Source organism: Pyxicephalus adspersus, chromosome 11, assembly GCF_032062135.1.
Source record: "Pyxicephalus adspersus chromosome 11, UCB_Pads_2.0, whole genome shotgun sequence".
Taxonomy (NCBI): domain Eukaryota; kingdom Metazoa; phylum Chordata; class Amphibia; order Anura; family Pyxicephalidae; genus Pyxicephalus; species Pyxicephalus adspersus.
Window position 1 is genome coordinate 35,768,236 of NC_092868.1, and position 20,906 is coordinate 35,789,141.

The window sequence follows — 20,906 nt, forward strand, 5'->3', positions numbered from 1 at the left end:
TGCAGGTGTAAGGGTGTTTATAGGTGAGCAGTGGTGGTGATAATGGTGGTATAGATGACCAGTACAGTGGGGAAGGGGGTGAGTAACAGGTAAGCAGTGGTGGTGTACAGGTGAGCAGGAGTGTAGGTGAAAGGAGGTGTTAAAGGTACAAGCGAAAAACTAAAAAAGGTAAGGCGAAACTAAACCCGAAAATAAAAAACACACTCTAAATCCCGCAGATCCGTCAAGAGGCTTATTCGTTTGGGTCCCGCGCTGTCCCGGTATCCATCTTCGGCCGAGCGCCAACATCTTCTCACATCACCGATTGCGCACTGTGCAGGTTTGAGATCGGGTGATGTAGATGAGAAAAAAAAAAAAGATTGCCGATCTCAATGCGCATGTGTGAGGTCTGCAATTTTTTTTCCTTCAATTAAAGAAAGGGCTCTTTCTGGGCATGTTCTAGTCTCTGGCATCCGTATCCTGTCCTCTCTGACATTGCACTCCATTCTGTCTTGACAGCAGAAGAAGGAGGTGCTGCACATATATACACACATATATATATATATATAAACATTTTTCCTTTACATATAATGGTTGTCTACCCTTTATGTAAAGTGTAAATTTGGGTTTAGGTAGGCTTTAATACACAGATGATCAGGCAAGAAGCAAGGCAGGGGTCAATGACATTTGGTAATAATTCCCTTTTCAGGTGCCACCAAGATCGCCTGCTATGGAGTGTCACCTTGGAGTCTGCTATGACACCATCCTAGATTGTAAGCTCCTCAGGGCAGGGTCCTCTCCACTTGTGTCACAGTCTGTTTTCTTCGGTCATTTGCAGCCCCTATTTAATGTACAGCACTTCATAATGTGTTGGCAATACATACTTTTTGTTTAATAATAATATTAATCCAAGAGATGTTCACAAAAGAAAAAGACATTTTAATAGGTAAAGTATGTATAATACCCATAAAGTGCTTTGAATGGGGTTTATTAGAATGACAGGGTCTCTTTAGAGTCCTAACCCTGGGGATTGCATGGCATTGGCTGGGTATGTGACCCCATGGCAGGGGGGAGGTGATCCCCCGCACCCCTTTTATATAAAGCCTTTGCCCCCTGTGTCTGTGCTGCCCCCCTGACATTCACATGTGATGACCTGCAGTGCAGGGTGATATCAGGCCATGCTGAGCCACACACACATGTGCAGCACGTGACCTCCATGAATATAAATCCTCACCTGAGCTGTAAACTGCGCCTTCTGCTGCTCCACCGCCAGCATTCGCTGCAGCTCTGCCTTATCCGAGGCACTGGCGCTCAGACCGGAGAGGTCAACCTCAGAATCGAAGTCCGCCATGTCTACCAACACGACCTTCAGCTGCCTGCAGACCCGGTACAGTGCCAACCCGCCCCCAAAGAAGATCACACAATTCCACGCCCTGATTGGCTGAGCAATATTTCTCAGTGCGAGGCGTAGAACGCAAAAGTACTTCGCTATTGGCTGATTATGTGTTTCACCCATGTTAACTGTGATTGGCTGAGCAGAAGTCCGCTTCACTCTCATACTCTGTGGCTTGTATTATTTTCTTCTTCAAATAAAAAAAAAAGCATGGAAGTTATTTAATTGTCGTATATACATATAAATTCACGAGTTAGGTTTATGTATTAAGGGTTTTATTTAGTGAAATTCCCATCTATCCTCTAAATGACAAGTTAATGTTTTACTTCCGGGTTGCAGGGTCACCTTGGTTGTACAGTGGGCAAGATGGCGGCTCTGGTGAAGTTGGGATCTCTGTGCAGGGGAGGCCGAGGTGAACTCACTTTTATGTGGTGTGACTGTGCATGGTTGTACTATGTTGTGGTAGTGATTACTATAGAGCACTGAGGTCAGGGGGGATAGAAAAGAAAGACGATTTTGATGAATTCTGTGATAAACGTCAGATATAAGAACAATGCATTTTATGTCTCAGAATGATTTGTTTTGTAATTAATTCTCTGTTATTAGTGCAGCAGATATGGTATTATAATGCCTAATAATCACTGTGGGCAAGGCATGGAATGGGGGCACCCAAAACACAAGCAATCTGAATTACGACAGGAAATCTGGTTGTTATGGGTAACCGCTCTGTGGACTTCACTGATTGGCCCTTGTGTGGTCCATTGGTCAATATACGGCGCAATTTCAGTCTCTTGCATTACAGATCTATAGTATACGTAGCTCTGATCACTGTCCCTGATATTTAAAGAGGAACTAAACTCAAATCACAAAAAATCCACTTACCTTCAATCCCGTAGGGCAGTCGATTGGTCTGGAAGTTTCTTCCATCGGGTCCCACGTGTCTTGGCATCCGTCTTCGGGCCAGAGAAGTGCTGCACCCCTTTTTAAAGTGTGTTGCATTTAAAAAAAAAAAAAAAACAAGCAACAGAATTTTTACTTTACATTAAATTGTTGTCTACTCTTTCATGTAAAGTGAAAATTCTGGGTTTAGGTATGCTTTAAAGTTTATTTCCAATAACAAAAGTTGTTTTTATTCTTTCTAAGATCTGCATCCTTCATTCAAGCAGATCAATTGATTTAATGGCTTCCCAAGAAAGTCAGAAATGTTCAGTAAATGTATTACACCTGCATTAGACCAGTGCTGTGTGTGATTCCTTATGAATGATTATTATTATTTATATTATTACACAGTATTTATATAGTGCTGACATATTATGCAGCGCTGTACAAAGTCCATAGTCATGGCACTAGCTGTTCCTCATAGGAGCTCACAATCTAATGTCCCTGCCACAGTCAAATGTCTTTAATACAGTCTACAGTCTAAGGTCATTTTTGGAGGGAAGCCAATAAATCTTACTGCATGTTTTTGGAATGTGGGAGGAAACTGGAGTACCCAGAGGAAACCCACGCAAACATGGGGAGAACCTGCAAACGCCATGCAGATAGTGTCCTGGCCGGAACCTGGCGCTGCAAAGGCAAGAGTGCTAACCACTTGAGCCACTGGACAATGGTCAGATGCATTGTATGCTGCACGAATATGCATTGGGGGCAGATTAGAAATAAGTGAGAGCCGCCCCCCCCCCCCCAGTAGATATTGTTCTAACCTGCACACCGGTGTACAATCAGCTTCTTCTCATTTTAGGAATGTGAAGAATTTTATTCGGCACATGCACGTTGCCATTCACATGTCATAAGCATGTCACTGCATTCAGCCAATATGCTGCCCACAAATGTAATGCCTGCTGCATTTGGGGGTTCCACTAACTATAAATTGCAACTCAGCTTACAAAGCAGGTGCTGTGCGTTGAATGCGATGTGTTAACATACACAACGGCGCATCAAAATGAGTGCATTAATGCAAGACACTATTGTGAATGAGCTCGTACTGTCTTATAATTGATGCCGAACAAAGGGTAGCACTTTGCAGTGCAGGGTCCTAAGTTCATATCTCAGCCAGGACACTATCTGCATGGAGTTTGTATCTTCTTTCTGCATGGGTTTTCACCTAAATCCCAAAAACAAACCAGTTTATTGGCTTCCCCTCAAATTATTTTTCCAAGGTGACAACACTGCTGCAAAGATAAAGTACAGCGAGTGACTGTCACCCTAGGACAGGAAGTGCAAAATCATCAGGTAAAAGAATAAATAGAAAGTTCTTTTGTTCTCTGCAATTTATTACAGTTCAGGTCTTAGTTTAGACATACAAAATTGATAGGAGGGCAATGTTGCCTGGAATTTATACCTACCCTTAAATAGTGTACTTTCTGAATTGCTGATCAGATGTGAGCAGGTTTTGGATCAGGAATTCAGCAGCATATCTGTTGTCGGTGTCATTCAGCAAGGAAGTACGCCATCTGTACAGAATAGGACTCAGGAGAGGTAACTTTTGCACAAATCGACATTGGTGTGAGAATTACAACAAATACATTAAAAGTTCTTTTCTGTGTTAGAATCTATCTAGCACAATTGCTCAGTGTTCCCCTTCTGGGAAGTTTCACCACATTGTATGTGTAGTCACTGCAACATGAAATGTACGGAAATGTCATACTGGGGACACAGCAATACAAAGCTGACCGAGAGTTTCCCCTTCTCCACCAATGTAATTCACATTAAAATAAGAATTTTGTGTTTATTGTGTCAGATGTGGAAAACAAGGCAGCTAGATATCCCTGGATCTGTGAAATGGTCGAGGCTGCATTATTTCTTTCTGCTAGTTGATAATTTGAAAAGGTTTCAGGCATTCTTATGTATCCATAATACTAACATGGCTGTGGGGGAGGACATTGTTCATCATGCCAGCCAAGGACAGAGCTGACTTTGTGTAGTAACATCTGCAGAATGTGGCAGATCATTGATTAGTTGAGGAACTCAGCATGACTGTGGAACTGTTTTTTTTATCATCTGAGTTCCGTAAGAAAGATCCTCAGTCACTCAATGTCAGTCCAAAGGCCGGTCTGCATGTCCTGTGCTTGGATCAATATATATATATATATATAAATAAAACATGTGACCTTTGTTTAACTTTCTACTACCTAAAGTGTTTTGTCTCCTGAACAGATAAGTCTGGGGTTATAAAGCTATGTACACATGTCTGATCTCTGTGGCTAGAAAGAAATCTTTTGTGATAATTTCCAGGAGCACTGGAACAAATGAGTGCTGTACTCACAAAGCTGCTTAGTATTATGGAGGGGCAGGGTGAGCAGGATGACCCCAGTGTCTCTCCCCATAGGAAGTGAACCCCATAGGTTTCCTGATCTTTGCCCTTTGTAGAAAAACATAGTATATGTTTTATTGCAGTGTTCCCCAACCTTTTGTACATTGCGGACTACTGAATGCACCGACTCCAGACCACGCATGCGCAGGGAGCCGTGTGTCACTCAAACTCAAAGAAACTTCCCCCCCAGAGTGATGTCATGATGCCAGAACCTGCCCACTCTCCCATCGCAGGTCTGAGCCCAGAGACACAACTCGCCCACTGACCTGACCGGTGCGCCGACCCCTCCCTGACCCCGCTGGTGGGTGCACCGGCCAGAGCAGCGGCCTCTCTTGTCAGATGGCCAGAGATTGGAGACCCAAATAAATCCTTTTTAATATTATTATTATTATTATTATTAATAATAATAATAGTAATAAAAATATTAAACTAGTTGCTTTAATATTGTATTTTTTGCTTCTTTCGCTTTATACATTCTTTATACATTTTTCAGCTACTCAAAAGCAAGGTCCTTTATTGCAGTTTTTTGTCTAAGTATGAAAAATGTTCCATGACATAAATAGCACAGAAAATACCTCTAGTCCACTGGTAATCCAAATGCTGTAGGTCTCATACACCCAGCACCTTGGTTGTGTCTGAACCTCACTCTTCTACTGGCCATTTATAGGATGAAGAATGTTTTATGAATGGCCAGATGCTGTTCTGTCCTTATATATCACCTAATATTTATATAACATATTCCCCCCCAAAAAAATTACATCATCTGGTTAGCTGTGTCCACATAGCCAGGAGAGGTGTAGAATAGAGAATAGTGTATCTGTCTATATAAATAATGATTTTCAGATTTCAAAATGTATATATGTGTGTAAGAAATAAATATTTCTACAAACATATGACAACTCAACACATAAACCTTTTCAGTGACCCTATGCGTAGAGTTTTTAGTCACTGAAAAGGTTTATGGAGTGTTGGGTTGTCATATAATTGTAAAAATTATTACTTGTTCTAGGTCAGTGAATTCAGAGAGTATTGAAGCCAAGGGGTTAGTGTAATAACCAGGAATTTATTATGATTATTAAACCTAAAATAAAGCACCAACATATTACACAGCTCTGTACATTAAATAGGTGTTTCAAATGATGGACAGATACAAACAGTGACACAAACAGCACTGTGCTGAAATGGAAGGAGCATATTGATAGAAGAGGAGAGCTATGTGAAAGAAATATTATTCTATCACAGTGCTGCATCTCCTCACCATCCAGTCATTAGCTGAGAGTGCAGGGAAGTGGAGACTTGGAGGGAAAAAGATCAAGTCACTTTCCCTGCTAGACAGGGCTGTACTGTAGGGCAGAACTTTGTATACCTAGATAGACAGAGCTGGATAGACAGAGATATATGTATTCCATATTTTAATACAATTGTATTTATTTGTTTGCAAGTAGTCCACCTTTTTACAGTGAGGGAGAGAAGTATTTGATCCCCTGCTGATTTTGTACAATTGCCCTATGACAACCAGTCTATAATTGTAATGGTAGGTTTATTGTAGGTGTGAGAGACAGAACAACAACCATAGAACCCTCAAACACCCAGTGCTCAAAAGTCAGAGCTTGATGTGAATTGCAATGAGTGAAATAAGTATTTGATCCCCCATCAATCAGTCTGGAGACTAGCTAGGCCACTCCAGGACCTTCATGTGCTTCTTTTTGAGCCACTCCTTTGTTGCCTTGGCCATGTGTTTTGGGTCATTGTCATGCTGGAATACCTAATCACGACCTATTTTCAATGCCCTGGCTGAGGGAAGGAGGTGCTCACCCAAGATTTGACGGTACATGGTCCCATCCATTGTCCCTTTGATGCGGTGAAGGTGTCTTGTCCCCTTAGCAGAAAAACACCCCCAAAGCATAATGTGTCCACCTCCATGTTTGACGGTGGGGATGGTGTTCTTGGAGTCATAGGCAGCATTCCTCCTCCTCCTCCTCCAAACACGGCGAGTTAAGTTGAAGCCAAATCTGACCACAACACTTTCACCTAGTTCTCCTCTGGATCATTCAGATGTTCATTGGCAACCTGCAGACGGGCCTGTACATGTGCTGTCTTCAGCAGGGGGACCTTGCAGGCTCTGCTCTGCAGATTTCAGGCCTTCATGGCGCAGTGTGTTACCAAATGTTTTCTTGGTGACTATAGTCCCAGCTGCCCTGAGATCATTGACAAGTTCCCCCCGTGTAGTTCTGGGCTGCTTCGTCACCGTTCTCATGATTATTGCAACTCCACGAGGGGAGATCTTGCATGGAGCTCAGACTGAGGGAGATTGACAGTATTTTGTGTTTTTTCCATTTGCGAAATATCATGCCAACTGTTGTCACCTCACCAAGGTGCTTGGTGATAGTCTTGTAGCCCAGTCTAGCCTTGTGTAGGTCTACAATCTTGTCCCCAACATCCTTAGACAGCTCTTTGGTCTTGGCCATGGTGGCTAGTTTGGAATCTGATTGATTGATTGCTTCTGTGGACAGGTGTCTGCATACAAGGAAGATACCTGGGAGCTTGAGATCTTGCTGGTTGATAGTGGATTAAATACTTATTTTACTCATTACAATGCACATCAAGCTCTGACTTTTGAGCACTGGGTTTTTGAGGGTTTTTTTGTTGTTATTCTGTCTCTCACACCTACACTAAACCTACCATTACAAATATAGGTGGATCATTACTTTGTCAGAGGGCAACCATACAAAATCAGCAGGGCATCAAATACTTCTTTCCCTCACTGTATGTGCAGTGATGACACACAGGGATAACAGTGTCTGAACTGGTGACTTTATGAAGTTACATATTAGAGTCTAATGTGTGCTCTATTATGAATATTGTGTGTCACTTTTTATTCCATCCACTCTCCCATTCCAACCACATGCCACTTTTCCTTCTTTTTTCATTCAATTTCTTTTCTAAGAACCATTGATCATTTGCCCAAAATACATTTGCAGGGAGCTTACTTTCCTGTCTCACATCCCTCCGCCTAAATTTATAGACAAGAAAGTTATTACCAATTTTTTCCCCCTTTTTAAACAGTGACTGTGCAAAACCTATGAGTGAATCATTTGTAGGATATTTTTACTAAGAATTTAGTTACCAGTTTGCAGTGTTATTTTTAAAGTGAAAATGTATCATTTATGTAATAATTCCCCCTTAGCTGTGATGTGCTGGAGCAGTTTGGGACAAGTCCAGGAGCCTGGTGGGCAGGGAGCCTCACTGATTTCAGTGGATATTTTTGTGTTTTTAAGCTCTCCAAGACAGTGGAGATAGCCTATCATGGGACAAGCTGGGTGATCCAACAAAACAGGAATTGATCTGTGGGAAACGTATTGATGGCTATACTAATCAAGCTGATTGATGATGGTTAAATATTCATTTTAAAACAGGACAGTAACATTAAGCATTATAGACTAGCTTCTATCAATATGAAATGTCTACATAAAGCAGAACTTACCTATAGTCTTGCACAGTTGTACAGATCCATCATGTACTAAGCATTGCTTACTCTGATTATCTAGCCAACTGTCCGCTTCTCACAGCGTTCATTAGAAGCTTCAGAAAGTCAGATTTAGCCCATTGAAGGACTTCCAGAATCATCTATCCCAGGGGTCCCCAAACTAGGACCTGTAGTCTGAATCCATTCCAAACCCCTTTTGTGTGCCAAGCAGTCTCATGGTGACTGGTGTTCGTTTAGGCTGGCAGGGAATTTAGTTTGAAAATCCCGGCAAAATAAAGGGCAATATTTTACATTATATTCTTGCCAGACGGTCTGCAAGAAAATAGTCCCCAAGGTCAGGAAGGCTTCCATTCCTCAGCAGTCACTACTTTTGTAGTCCCGCAGGTACAATGAATGTCCAACCAGCCCCTCATCCAAAAAGTTTGGGATCCTCTGATCTAGCCTTTCTCTCTTCAGCCTGATTGTCCTTTCTCCTTTAATACTTTAGATTTAGGTTTAGTCATTAAAGCTCAGCATCACATGTGGCCATTACCTAGATCAATCTGGATGCAAGTGCATCCTGCTGAGGGGCACCTACTCCTTTAGCCTGATATCTGTCTAATAAGACATTTTATGATATTTCCAGGAGTACTGAGGCAGGGTACTGTGAATAGTACATGCATTATAGTAAATGTTTGGTTTTTGGGTTCAGGTCCACGTTATTAAATCTATAGGCAGTGCGAGACGCTCCATATTCTGTAATTTAAGCCATGTGCTTATAGGCATGCCACAGTGAACTTGTCAAGATTCCCTTCATATTGTTATCTCTGGTTTGCATCAAGTAGGGAGCAAAGTTGATGTATTATACAATCTTAACAAATTTAATTTCTTCTCTTTTCAGCTTTTGCTTATAGTAATTCTTTCCTGATCAGACCTGCAGCAGTTTTACCACAAGATCGTCCTTCATTTCAAGGTTCACTAATCCATGTTTCATCCAATAGACAAGGTAAAAAGAATTATACATACAGGCTGTATACCAACTGGTTCTAACATACCAGTTAGGTTTCAAAATCAGTATCAGAAGTAAATCTTTAAAAAAAATTGTAACTAAAATATAATATAGGCATGCAGTATTTTCCTGAGAATTCTTTTAACCTGGGTAGGAAAAAGCTGTAAATGAGTGCTGGCCAATGAATTGGAACCTAGCCACCCAAAAACAGTTGGGTGGTAACTGAAAAGTGCTGGGTGTTGCACCTGGCTAAAAGGCAATGGGGAGAACACTGATATATATTAGAAATCATGTGAAACTCAGTCTGACTAAAAAAAAGACGCAGTGTGTACTCAAGAAAAAGAACTGTCAGGAATATTATGTCACTGCTGATTGTTCATTATAAAGTAAGGAGCTGCATTCACAGGAGTCCCTTTCAAAGTCCTGTAACGCTTGGAGAAAACAGAGCATAAAGCTGATCTGATAATTACCTGTCAATTTAAAAGCATTGTTTCCCAGTAGAAGAGAATTACAAATAATTTAGGTCTGCCACCATCTACAATTAATAACAGTGTGAAAAGTTTCCGGGAGTCAGGAGAAATCTCTGCGTAAAGGCAAAGGATGGAGACCCCTGCTGAATGTACGTGGCCTTTTAGTCCTTAGGCTACATAGGCTCGGGAGTACCTTGGTAAATCATTGTTGCTTACCCATACAAAGAGGAACCCATCCTTCAATTTGGTGTAGACATGTCAGCAAGTTCTCTGGGCTCTAGCTAATCTCTGATGGTCAGAAAGACAATGGAACATGTTCTATCGTCAGATAAAGTTCTCATTTCCGCTTGTTTTTGGGAAAATCAGATGCCATGTTCTACATGCCAAAGATGAAAAAGCAGTGTTTCTCAACCTTTTAAACATGAAGGAACCCTTAAAATAAATTTCATTTCTTCAGGGAACCCCTGTTCTAATTACCATATCCACAGCTCACAGTACATTAGTGTGATGCTCAGTAGGAAGAGTACCTCGTACTTTGCTGGCTAGTGAGAAAAATGTCACTCTTACACTTTGACAGAAAGAATCATTGGTATCAGGTAAACTCACCTGAGAGGCACAAACTGCTCATTTTTTAAAGACACTTCAGCAAATTCTGGAAAAACCCAAGGGTTCCATGAAACCCTGGTAAATAAAAAATTTTGTAGACTAAAATCCAAAACCGCAGCATATGTGATGGCATGCGGTGCTTTAGTGCCCATGGGGCATGGTTTTTCCATGTATGTGTAAAGGCATCATTGATGCAGAGGCTTACATTGAGATTTTTGAGAGCCATATGCTTCCATCAAGATAACATATTTTCCCAGGAACTGTATATTTCAGCAGGCCTCGTTCTGCAGAAATAAAAAAAGCCTGGCTTCATAAACTGAGTCAATGTGCCTGGTCTGCGTGCAGTCTAGATCTGTCTCCTATTGCAATTGTCTGACACATCATGAAGAGTTGAAACGGACAACAGTGACCATGGACTGTTGAGCAGCTCGTCTTGAGCAAAAATTCCACATGAAAAACTGCAACAATTAGTTCCTTCTGTTACCAAACAATTAAGTGTAATTAAAAGAAAAGGAAATTTAACCAAGTGGTAAACTTGCCTCTGTTGGAAATGGGGTTTGTTCATCTCCTGAGAGCCCATTCTGTGTACACCGTGTGCAGGTATGTTCTAGGGAGGCAGAGCAGCAACACTGCTTTGCTGGTAAAGAAATCTCGGTATACATAAGTAGGACAGAAACAGAGCAGGGTATTCAGAAATCTGTGGTCAGACAGGCAGGGCTGACAACACTAATTGGAATTTTAATTCATACAGAAACAATGTGTTGTCATTGGTTACTGTTTTATAATTGCACATTTATAAACATAGGGAAATGTGCATGTATTATATGTAGAACAAGTAAAGGTATCTTGAGAACATAGAAGCTACAGAAGGAAGCAACTGCTGGCCACACAAACATAGCAATAAAGTAGAGGTGAACATTTTATGATAAAAAGTTAGAGCAAATTGAAAATTTTTTTTCCTACTACCTTATTATTACTACGGTACAAGTCTGTATTTGTATTTGTGTACATTTTTGCTGTTAAGGTTAGATTTCATTTTAAAGGTTTTTTTTTTTTTTTTGTAAATCACATTGTCATAATATTTGTGTGTGGTTATGCTAGATCTGTGGGTGAAGCCTACTGTCCTATTATATTGGTTGTGTGCACCTGCAATTCCTATGACTATACAGCAAAATGCTGCAATAAGGTTGTGTATGGTATGAGATTTATTGCAGCAAATTGTGCCTTGTGTGTGAATTAGGCTTGAAGAAATATATTGTACACCGTATCATCTGCCGAACGTTATAGAATACATGGTAGTTTTACAATATGAAGATGATTTTTATAACCTATTTTTTTCTGTGTTTTTAGCAGCGGGATCTAAAGGTGCCTCCCTCCACTGGAAAGGGGAGAGAGCTCTGAGTGTGGCTCTCCTGGGTCTCATCCCTGCAGCTTACATGTATCCAGGTGCTGCTATGGACTACACACTGGCAGCTGCCATTACTCTGCATGGCCATTGGTAAGCCAACTGCGGTAATGCAAACCTGTCCAAATAAAAGTACATAAAACTATATTCACATAAATTTAAAGCAGGATACATAATACATGATTCCATGTGTTCATTATTCCTGTTGCAACCTTTCTATGAAAATACTGATTTTTTTCAGGATCAGGGATTATGCACAGTCTTCTCAGACACCACTTGGAGATATGGCAGTTTCATAAGTGACCCTAATTTTCTTCTCTGCAGTTCATTGATACAGACTGCAACACATTTCTATCCTTCTGAGTCAACAGAGGTAGCAGCAGAAAACTGAACACGTCATCATTCTATTTCATCGTGTCAGCAAGTTTTCTGCATTAGATTTACCACACTAAAAAATTACTTAGACTCTTAACAGGCCATCCCTCTAGTTTGTGTCTTGCAGTGTCAGAAGCTATTGTAAAAATAGGTTAGGTGCTTAGGCTCTCTGTGTTCAAAATCCAAAGACATGACACATCTCCTCATCCCTAGAACATAAGGAGAAGGTTTTCTGTAGTCCAACAGAAGAGATTTTGACACAGGTGGCAACACTGTTTGGGATTTCATTGCAGTTGTGAGTCAACTGACTACAGAAAAGTTGTGTTTATATATATATATATATATATATATATATATATATATATATATATATATATATATATATATATTAGAAAATTATACACAGAATGTTCACTCTTTTCACATTAGCTTTCATATGATTTATATGGTATAATTCAAAACATTTTTCTGTTCCTATTTTAGTATTTGTATTGTTGCATTTTTCCTGTGCATGAACTATTCATGTTTTAATAACAACCCATATTGTGAATTAGGGAAAATAGCTATATAAATAATAATAATATATCAAAAACATGTAATTGAATAATAACATTACATGCCTTTACACTACACTTTCTATGACAGCTTCTAAAAACACTGTTAGATAATGTATACATGTTATTAGTTTATTTTTCTTTGATGCCACTTTTTTTTCTTTTTTTTATTGTAGGGGTCTTGGACAAGTGTTGACCGACTACGTTCATGGAGATTCAAAGATCAAGCTGGCAAATGCTGGACTTTTGGCTCTTTCATCCCTGACATTTGCTGGCCTGTGTTATTTCAATTATAATGATGTGGGCATCTGCAAAGCAGTTGCCATGCTCTGGAGTCTGTGATTCAAGCACTAATGAATGTATATCAACAACTACTTTAATACCTCTAAAGAACATGAAAAAAAAAAAAGACAGTGCCAGTAGCTGATGGGCTTCAGATGGATGGAGGTTCAGTTTGCAGCCACAGTACATAATATACAGTCTATTCATAAAAAAATCAAAATGTTTCCCCTTCATCCAGATATCACCACACAACCTTGTTCACAAGCCAACGAGCTGGGAGATTCTACAGCGTGAGCTGTATCTAGCTCTACCAGGGCCTGTTTCCATTTACTGCCTGAAATTGCACTATATGTCATTGTCCCAATCGTAATTTTTTTGTCTAAATATCAGTTTTGCCAGACTAATAAACATAATCAATGTTATCTTGTCTTCCTGGTGGCTAAGGGCATCAGTACATCATCCAGTGTCAAAGCTGGTTCTATAACTATTTTGGTAATGCATTTAATAAAACTTACACGCTATTTAATGAAGGGACAACGCACAATTTTGCACAACAGTTCTCACAAAGTATTATGTTTAGCTTGATGGTTTGAAATAAAGAATACTGGCATCCATCCTGCTTTTTTTTTTTATACAATTTACCCATTTGTTAATGGAAGTTATTGATGTTGAGATTCTCAGGGTCAGTATACATTGGTTAAAGATTGGTGAGATACTTTATAAAGAGCCATTCCTTCTAAAAGGCTGCAGACACTACACTTTTCATTAAAACACTGAATACCAGTAGGAGAATATGAGGGCAGACCCTCTTGTTTAGGAATTTGTTTGGAAAGGACTTGGTAAAATTAATAGCTTTTTCTTCATAACAGAAATAGATAGGAATTTGCAACAAAGTTTGTTACTATGCTCTTGATTTAAAAAGAATACCCAGTTACATTTGACATTTCTAGAGCTATACAATGGAGGAGATTTTGGCAGTTTTGGGGGAAAAAAAAGCAATGGGGTGGATGGCAGAGGCACCCAAGTAGAGATGTCAGTTGTCCAGTATCTTGATAATGATGGTTAAATGTAAATAAATACCGTGCTATGAAAGAAAACTGGACCATCTCCTTCTCTACCTGGGCGCTTCTGCTTTCCACACCATTGCCTTTTAGTAAAAACTTATCAAACCTATAAGACCGGGCTTGTTACAGCCATGGAGGAAAAGATCGTCAAAATCGGGGCAGGTTTGCATAATTCACAGTTGATGCAGATGGATTAAATCATTTACTGACTTTTTTTAAATTGATTAATTTTATGGGAAACAAGTACAATACACAAAGAAAACAAACAACAATGCTTACTCATAAAATGTATGTAAACCTAGGTACATAAAAGTAATATACTGCTGCTTACTCATCTTTAAAAGTGGTGGCTGCATTTCTTTTTTTTTACAAGTTTTTTTTTGACAATGTTCAATTATGTATGTGTTGTATATTTGAAGAAACCCTATTGTCACCCTAAAATAGCGTGAAAACACATAAAGTGTTTTAGGATTACAGAGCACCCATACTCCTCTTTTCTATACCATTGGGTGAAGGTTGGGGTGGGGCGGCTGTAGTTTTCAATGATAGTAGGGAACATTTTAGCTAGTCACAGTGCAGTACATGCACAGATATCTGGAAGTTATCAGCTGACAAGACCTCTGGCAGGCTCAAGCGGTATTTTAATTCCATACAATGAATATAATTCAATGTTTTTATTTATTTATTATACTAAAAGGGCCCACTTAGAAAAGTTTAATGTTGGAGTTTGTATAACCTTTACCACAAAGAGTAAAAGTCTTGTGGATGGTGACAGGGCCAGTGGGCCTGATTTATTAAAGCTCTCCAGAACTAGAGAAGATACACTTTTATCAATGAAGCTGGGTGATCCAGCAAACCTGGAATGGATTTATTAAAAGTCATTTGCTAGCACTGAAGAAATTGTATCTCCAGCCTTGCAGAGCTTTATTAAATCAGACCCAGCAGTTTTAAACCTGCTGTAGATATTGATATTGTCCAGTTCTATGGAAAATGAGAAAGCACCTTAGCAGGACATGCTACTTCCAGGAAATGCAGCGTTAGGCAGCTAAAACACAACCTCTGACCATTTACAAGCATCTTATATATGCCATTTCTTCCCTTTTAAGTTCCAGATGAACCAATCGGAGACTAAGATCTATATTATGTCAAAAGAATTGGAGAGTTTATTATAAGTGCTAGTTGTTTACTGACATACCCTCCTCCTTTAGCATGTGCCACTGACTCATTGCCAGAACTTGTATAACTTCCCTTTCAAATTGTTGAAAAAAGTGAGTCACCACATCAACCTGGAGGCTAGCATGAAAGGGCATACTTTAAAGACCTCAGCAAAGTCAAAATGCCATCAGAAAATGGAGCATTAGATTATTAACCCCCCTCTCAACACCAACAAAAAATGCAGACCAACCTATTTGTATATAATACATGAAACAGCTCACATACCCAGCCCACTTCAATAGTTAATTCCAAAAGTAACATTACTTTTATTTTAAATGTGGGGGGGGTAAAACTTCCACAATCTATCAAGTTTTCATTGCTGTTTATGTCCCTGCAGGGAAAATGAATAGACAAAAATTCTAATATTCACCTCAATATTTATGCACCACCTAAAAGATGATTTTTTTTAATCAATTTGTTGTTGTTTTGTCTTATCTTTTAATTTTGGTTTTATCTTAACTAAAAACACAATTTTATGGTTTATAATAATACATGTATATTAAATCTCATAATCATTCAGATAAAACAAATGTAGGAATTATTTAGTCTATTAATGTTTTCACTTAAAGCAGAAATAAAGTAAAAAAAATTCTGCTTACCTTTAATCCCACAGATCGCTCAATGGCACTGGACCTTTCCTTGATGCGATCTCGCACTGTTCTGAAATCTTTCTTCGCCCCAGCACAGAGGAAGCGTTGGTTGATGTAGCCCGCTGCACATCCATGAGATTGACATCTCTTTCCCTTTAGTGGATGCCTGACATCGGGAATGCGCAGAAGGAGCAGCCAGGAGGCTCCCGGGACGCATGATGTAGGTATCCTGGGAGGCTCTGCATTCCCAATCAGTCCTAATCACTGCGGCAATCAAGATTTAACCCCCCTAGCGTTATTCCTGAGTGTGTGGATTTTCCATGCAAAAATCGGTATTCCCAAGTCACACTTGGGGTACCTAAAAACATAATAATACCTCACTTACCTTGCTCCGTCGGCGTCCTGCTCGTCCCCACAGGTCCTGGGGACATGTCCTTTGATCTTCAGCGGTGAACTGCAAAGATGATCTCCAGGTTTTCCCGGTGACACCGGCGCAGCCAGGAGGATCGACGGGAAATTCAAAAATTTTTGTATTGGATTCAATACAAAATAGCTGTATTGAGTCCAATACAAAGAAATCTTCATATAATATATATATATATATATATATATATAATTATATTATATATATAATATATATGCTGTTGTACAGTTATATTACGTTTAACCTTTTTTTTTTAACAGATTTTTTTTTAAAGTTTATTGTTATATTTTTTTAACAATAAAAATGTTTAACTTTTAACAATTTTTTTTTAACTATTTGACATATTTCGGTGAGTTATGCCTAAGAAATATAGGCCTACAATGTAAAAATACATTTCCATGCAAAAAATTGTACCGCTAAAAGCAAGCACTTTATCATGAAAGGAGGTCATTCCCCATTTAGCATTTAGCACTAACTGCATAGGGGGAACAGGAGTGTTGGGTTAGGAGGAAGGGGGGCTCTCCCAAAGTGGGAATTAACTTTTCAGATCATCACCATAAGGAGGATTCAGATCACAGCCATTTACAGTATTTGTTATATCCAGCCATAAAGAGTTCTTGCTGACTCAGTTTTGTTGTATCAGCATATATTTACAAGGGGTTTTCTAAGTCTTTCTGAACTATGTGGCAATGTTTGTGTAAACTTTCTGGCAGTCTTATGGGCAGGATGTGGTTTTGTAGACACAAGACAAGGGTCAGGTTTCACAATGACTTGTAAATTCTTTATGACCCCCCTCGCCTTATTATGTTTTTGTTTGTTCTTTACGTTACACATTTGAGAGTTGACGCAATTAAAATAAACAAGGCAAGATGGGTCTGACCTGAAACTAGCAAAAACCCATTCAATGAAAAAAAAGGTCATAACACAAGTAGATGGCAACCATCCAACTACATATTAACACAGAATTAATGGATTGTATTAGAACCAAACAACCAAGAAAACATTACAACCACAGAGATACCGGGTCTGTGTATTGTACCAGATCCCTTAATCATGCAACAACACTATATAAATCGGTAGAATGTTTAAGGTATAAGGTAAGGTATAATAAAAAAGTAAAAAAAATCACTTTATGAAGATGAAAATAAAACAATAAAACCATACAATATATAATTTATGCAATGTCAAACAATCCTTTCACTAATTGTATTACAAAAAATGCACGTGATCCTCGACGCGTTTTGCTAATATAGCTTCCTCAGGAGAAACACCAATGGTAGTACAGTATAGTCAGCAAACATACCAATGAAAATGTCAGCTACACGTTGATACAGGGAAATGAACTTCAGTGGTAAAGGGTTGCCAGGCAGGTGGAGTCAAACTCCAATAATAATCTCTTACAGGATAACAGAATCACATAGCACAGTGATCTTACTCCATGGGAATCTGCAGAGTAGTGAAAACATAGAAGATGATGTATATGAGTATGACCAGCCTCCTCCTTATGTACTGTACAACAGGACAGTGCATGGTTTGGTGCCCTACGTTTCATTCTACTGTTGGCAGTTAGCTCAATATAAATTCCTCCATTGATCTCCAAGAAGTTGGAGAGTATTAGGAAGCATGGCTTGGGGCCATAACTTGGAAACTAAAATCTTTGAAATGTTATGTATCAAGTTTGTCTTATTTAAATACGGTGGACAAATTTCTGTGCAAGTCGGAGCATTTTCATTCTGTTCTAATATAAACAATTTAGGTGCTTTGTAATTACCTCTAATTCTGTATTTCTAGAAAAAAATTGGACTAAAGCTGATAGTGACATGAATTTACCGGAAGATGTCACTACAGTTAAAATTTGAAGCTGCAGCTACTTGGAGGCGTCTGGGTCATTTGCAAGTGTCTAGGGGTGTTTTTTTAAATGGAAACTCCCTTTAGAAATGGAACACTGTCCAGTAGTATGACCATGCTGTAACATTACAGGAAAAAGAAATTGCTATTTATAAGTCATTTGTGCTGTGTACGTTTGTGAAAACCTAATCAGAGTTAGTTCAAGGGTCAGATGAATTGTTAAGTAGATATATTTTTTAAGCTACGATGAACTAATTTACTCAGAACAACCAAATTCTCTATTTTCTCCAGGAAATATCTAAAATTAAAAAATATTCTTGTGATTGCATTTTTGTTATTAGTATTGTGTTTTTCATTAAAGTGGGCCTGGCATCCGATATGTTTTTTAGGTTAAAACAGAACTAAGCCAAAAAAAAAAAATGCAATCAGGCAGGTCCTTTATTGCACAAGGGATAGGTGATGTCCTTTCTGAACTTAAATAACCTTACCTGCTTGATCACAATTTTTTATTATACTTACCTGCCCTCACCCCATCGTGAGTGCCACCGTTTTCACCCAACCCCCTTTTTGGAGTTGGGTCTTTGGCCATCTTAATTTGCCAGGCCAGGATGACGTAACTCCTGCCCAAGCATGATGGAGTTCTTTCATTCCGCACCGCAGGAGAAGCCAGGATGCTTCAGCTCTCCAGGGGTGCATCTTGGTGTTGATAGTGATTAGGCAGGCAAGTATGTTTTATTGCAGAAGGATCAACATCTCTATGAACCTTTCTGCGACCTACCTGATCTCTCATTTTTAAAGAGGAACTTTAGGTCCGCTGTAATTATAAGTATGTAAGTAATGTGTAAGTGTACATGCTTTTTTTACTTGTCATCTGCCGTTTACATGCACCGTGCCATCTATGTTCCGGCCATCCAGGGTCAACATCTTCTTCCGGAGAAATATTCACCTTGAATAATATTGCAGATTCCATATGCAGCATTCAAAAAATGCATGGGTGAATAGGGGTTGCAGAATGACCGCTGGAATGTAAGACAGCATGCTGTTTCATTTTGGTAACTTCAGGTACCAATATGAGACAGAACTGAAGTCTACACTCAGGACCCCATAATGACAAAATTTTAGACAATTGTCTAAAATTCCAATTGCCCTGGGAAGAGGAAATCCCTTGAATAAGGACAGTATCATAGCTTAGTGCCTCACCATCAAAAGTATACTAATAGGTTAACAGGCTTATACCCAAATCTTAGCTTGTGAAACAGATACACTGTATATATAATATACTGTATACGCTGTAAGCACTGCAGAATATTTAAGAGCAATATAAATCCTTCTCTAAGTGCAGTTTGATGTCCTGCCATTAAGTGTCCCTAGTATCAACAGGTGACATATGTGCAAGTTTATAGGAGCACAGAACAAAAGTTTTCCAAAATTACCAAATATGTTAAATATAGATGGAAAATCTTTTGCTGCCTTAGTGAAATCCAGTAACTTTATCTAAGAAATCAGGCAACAAAATTAGAGAAACCAATTATGTGAAAAGGGTACTAAACTCCTAAAATAGGGTATGAAAGAGGAAGATTGAGACAGGTTAGCAAGAAAAGGAGTTTTAGTGAACTAGTCAGTGGTTTACATAAATAGACATGTGGCAATGTTCTGCTCTTCTAGGAAAATAACCTAAGCATACAAAAGATGAAATTTGACTAATTTTGTCTCACTCCTATTTCTGACCTAAAAGGAAAAAACACAAGCTGATTTTTTAGCATAATAAACAGCACAGAAAATCAAGATATTTGTGTGCTTATGGTTGACCATTATCCAAAAGTTTAGAAGGCAAAATAGGGGTAAGAGCCAAACATAAAAGAGAAGACCAATGTAAAAACAGTGAACTATTACTGGCAAGGTCAGATTTCTCTCCAAGGGAAATTGTACAAATAAAAAATGGGTACCCCTTTTATTGTCCATGTGAGCAAGCACATTCATCCATCATATTTATTATATTTATTATATGTGGTTCAGCAGGCTGTATAGAAGTTTTTAGTAGAGCAGTCTTTCTTCTTGTCACTGATGGGAAGATCTTCCACTCTCCTAACATCACTTCCCTCCTCACAATACACCCTAAAAATGTTTAGTACTAGGGGGATGCAAAACTGTGAAAAGGCCCCTAAATGGGGGTTTTCTAAAATTAAATTACATTCCCAAAGGAAAAGCTGGAGGTTCAGATGGCCTCACCACTTCAAATAACAAAGTTACTTAAAAAGTTGTATGTCCTTTGTGTTTGCTGTGAAATGAACATTTCATATAAGCCTTTTAGATCAATCTCTACTTACTCAAGATATAAAATCAGTTCATTCAAATGACCTAATTAGCATAACAAATGTTTACTAAATTATTAGCAGGCTTTTCACCATGATGTCCAAATTGGATCACATTAGATGGATTTCTATAATTTTCCCAGTAGATGTGGCTTTCATGATCTGTGTTGCCATTACTGTTTTTTTTTTTTTTATTTATACCATAAACAATTGCTTTTTAATTCATTTTAAATGGGACTCCCTTGTTTACAAGGACATGTCTTCTTTAATTTTTAAGATTATGATTGAACCTTTAGCTATTTGTCTTTGTTCCTGTTAGGAAATACTTTTAGTTCTGGCAATTCTGTGCTGTGCACCACCGTAGTGTCCCACACTGTCTGTTTTGTCCAGCAGCAAGGGGAAAAAAAGAAATAGAAGCATTTCCTGCATCCCTTTAGCCATGCAGACTGAGATGTGTTGTCCCTGCATCCCCTGCACACTCTGAGGCAGTAAACAGCTGAAGGGGCTTTTAGGAGCAGATTAGCCCCTTGCACAATCTTGCGCTGCCATTGGCTGCTAGGGCTTTATAGCTTCTCCGCTCCCATTCACCAGTGCCTGTTGT

At 39.0% G+C, this 20,906-nt stretch overlaps 3 protein-coding genes across 3 annotated transcripts in view; 1 reads left to right on the top strand and 2 right to left on the bottom strand.

The window, feature by feature from the left end:
• TIMM8B (translocase of inner mitochondrial membrane 8 homolog B) overlaps nt 1–1,394 on the bottom strand; it is a 4,155-nt gene extending 2,761 nt beyond the window's left edge. The window contains exon 1 of the mRNA XM_072425606.1: nt 1,214–1,394. Coding sequence (XP_072281707.1) covers nt 1,214–1,330 — 117 coding nt within the window. The 5' untranslated portion in view covers nt 1,331–1,394. The remainder of the gene's footprint in view (nt 1–1,213) is intronic.
• The window catches only part of PCSK7 (proprotein convertase subtilisin/kexin type 7), a 501,704-nt gene that overhangs the window by 145,417 nt on the left and 335,381 nt on the right, over nt 1–20,906 (bottom strand). The window lies entirely within an intron of this gene.
• SDHD (succinate dehydrogenase complex subunit D) lies at nt 1,649–13,466 on the top strand. Its single transcript, XM_072425605.1, has 4 exons — nt 1,649–1,784; nt 9,053–9,157; nt 11,587–11,734; nt 12,747–13,466. Exons 1-4 carry the CDS (start codon nt 1,739–1,741, stop codon nt 12,910–12,912), a joined length of 465 nt encoding a protein of 154 aa, XP_072281706.1. The 5' UTR covers nt 1,649–1,738; the 3' UTR covers nt 12,913–13,466.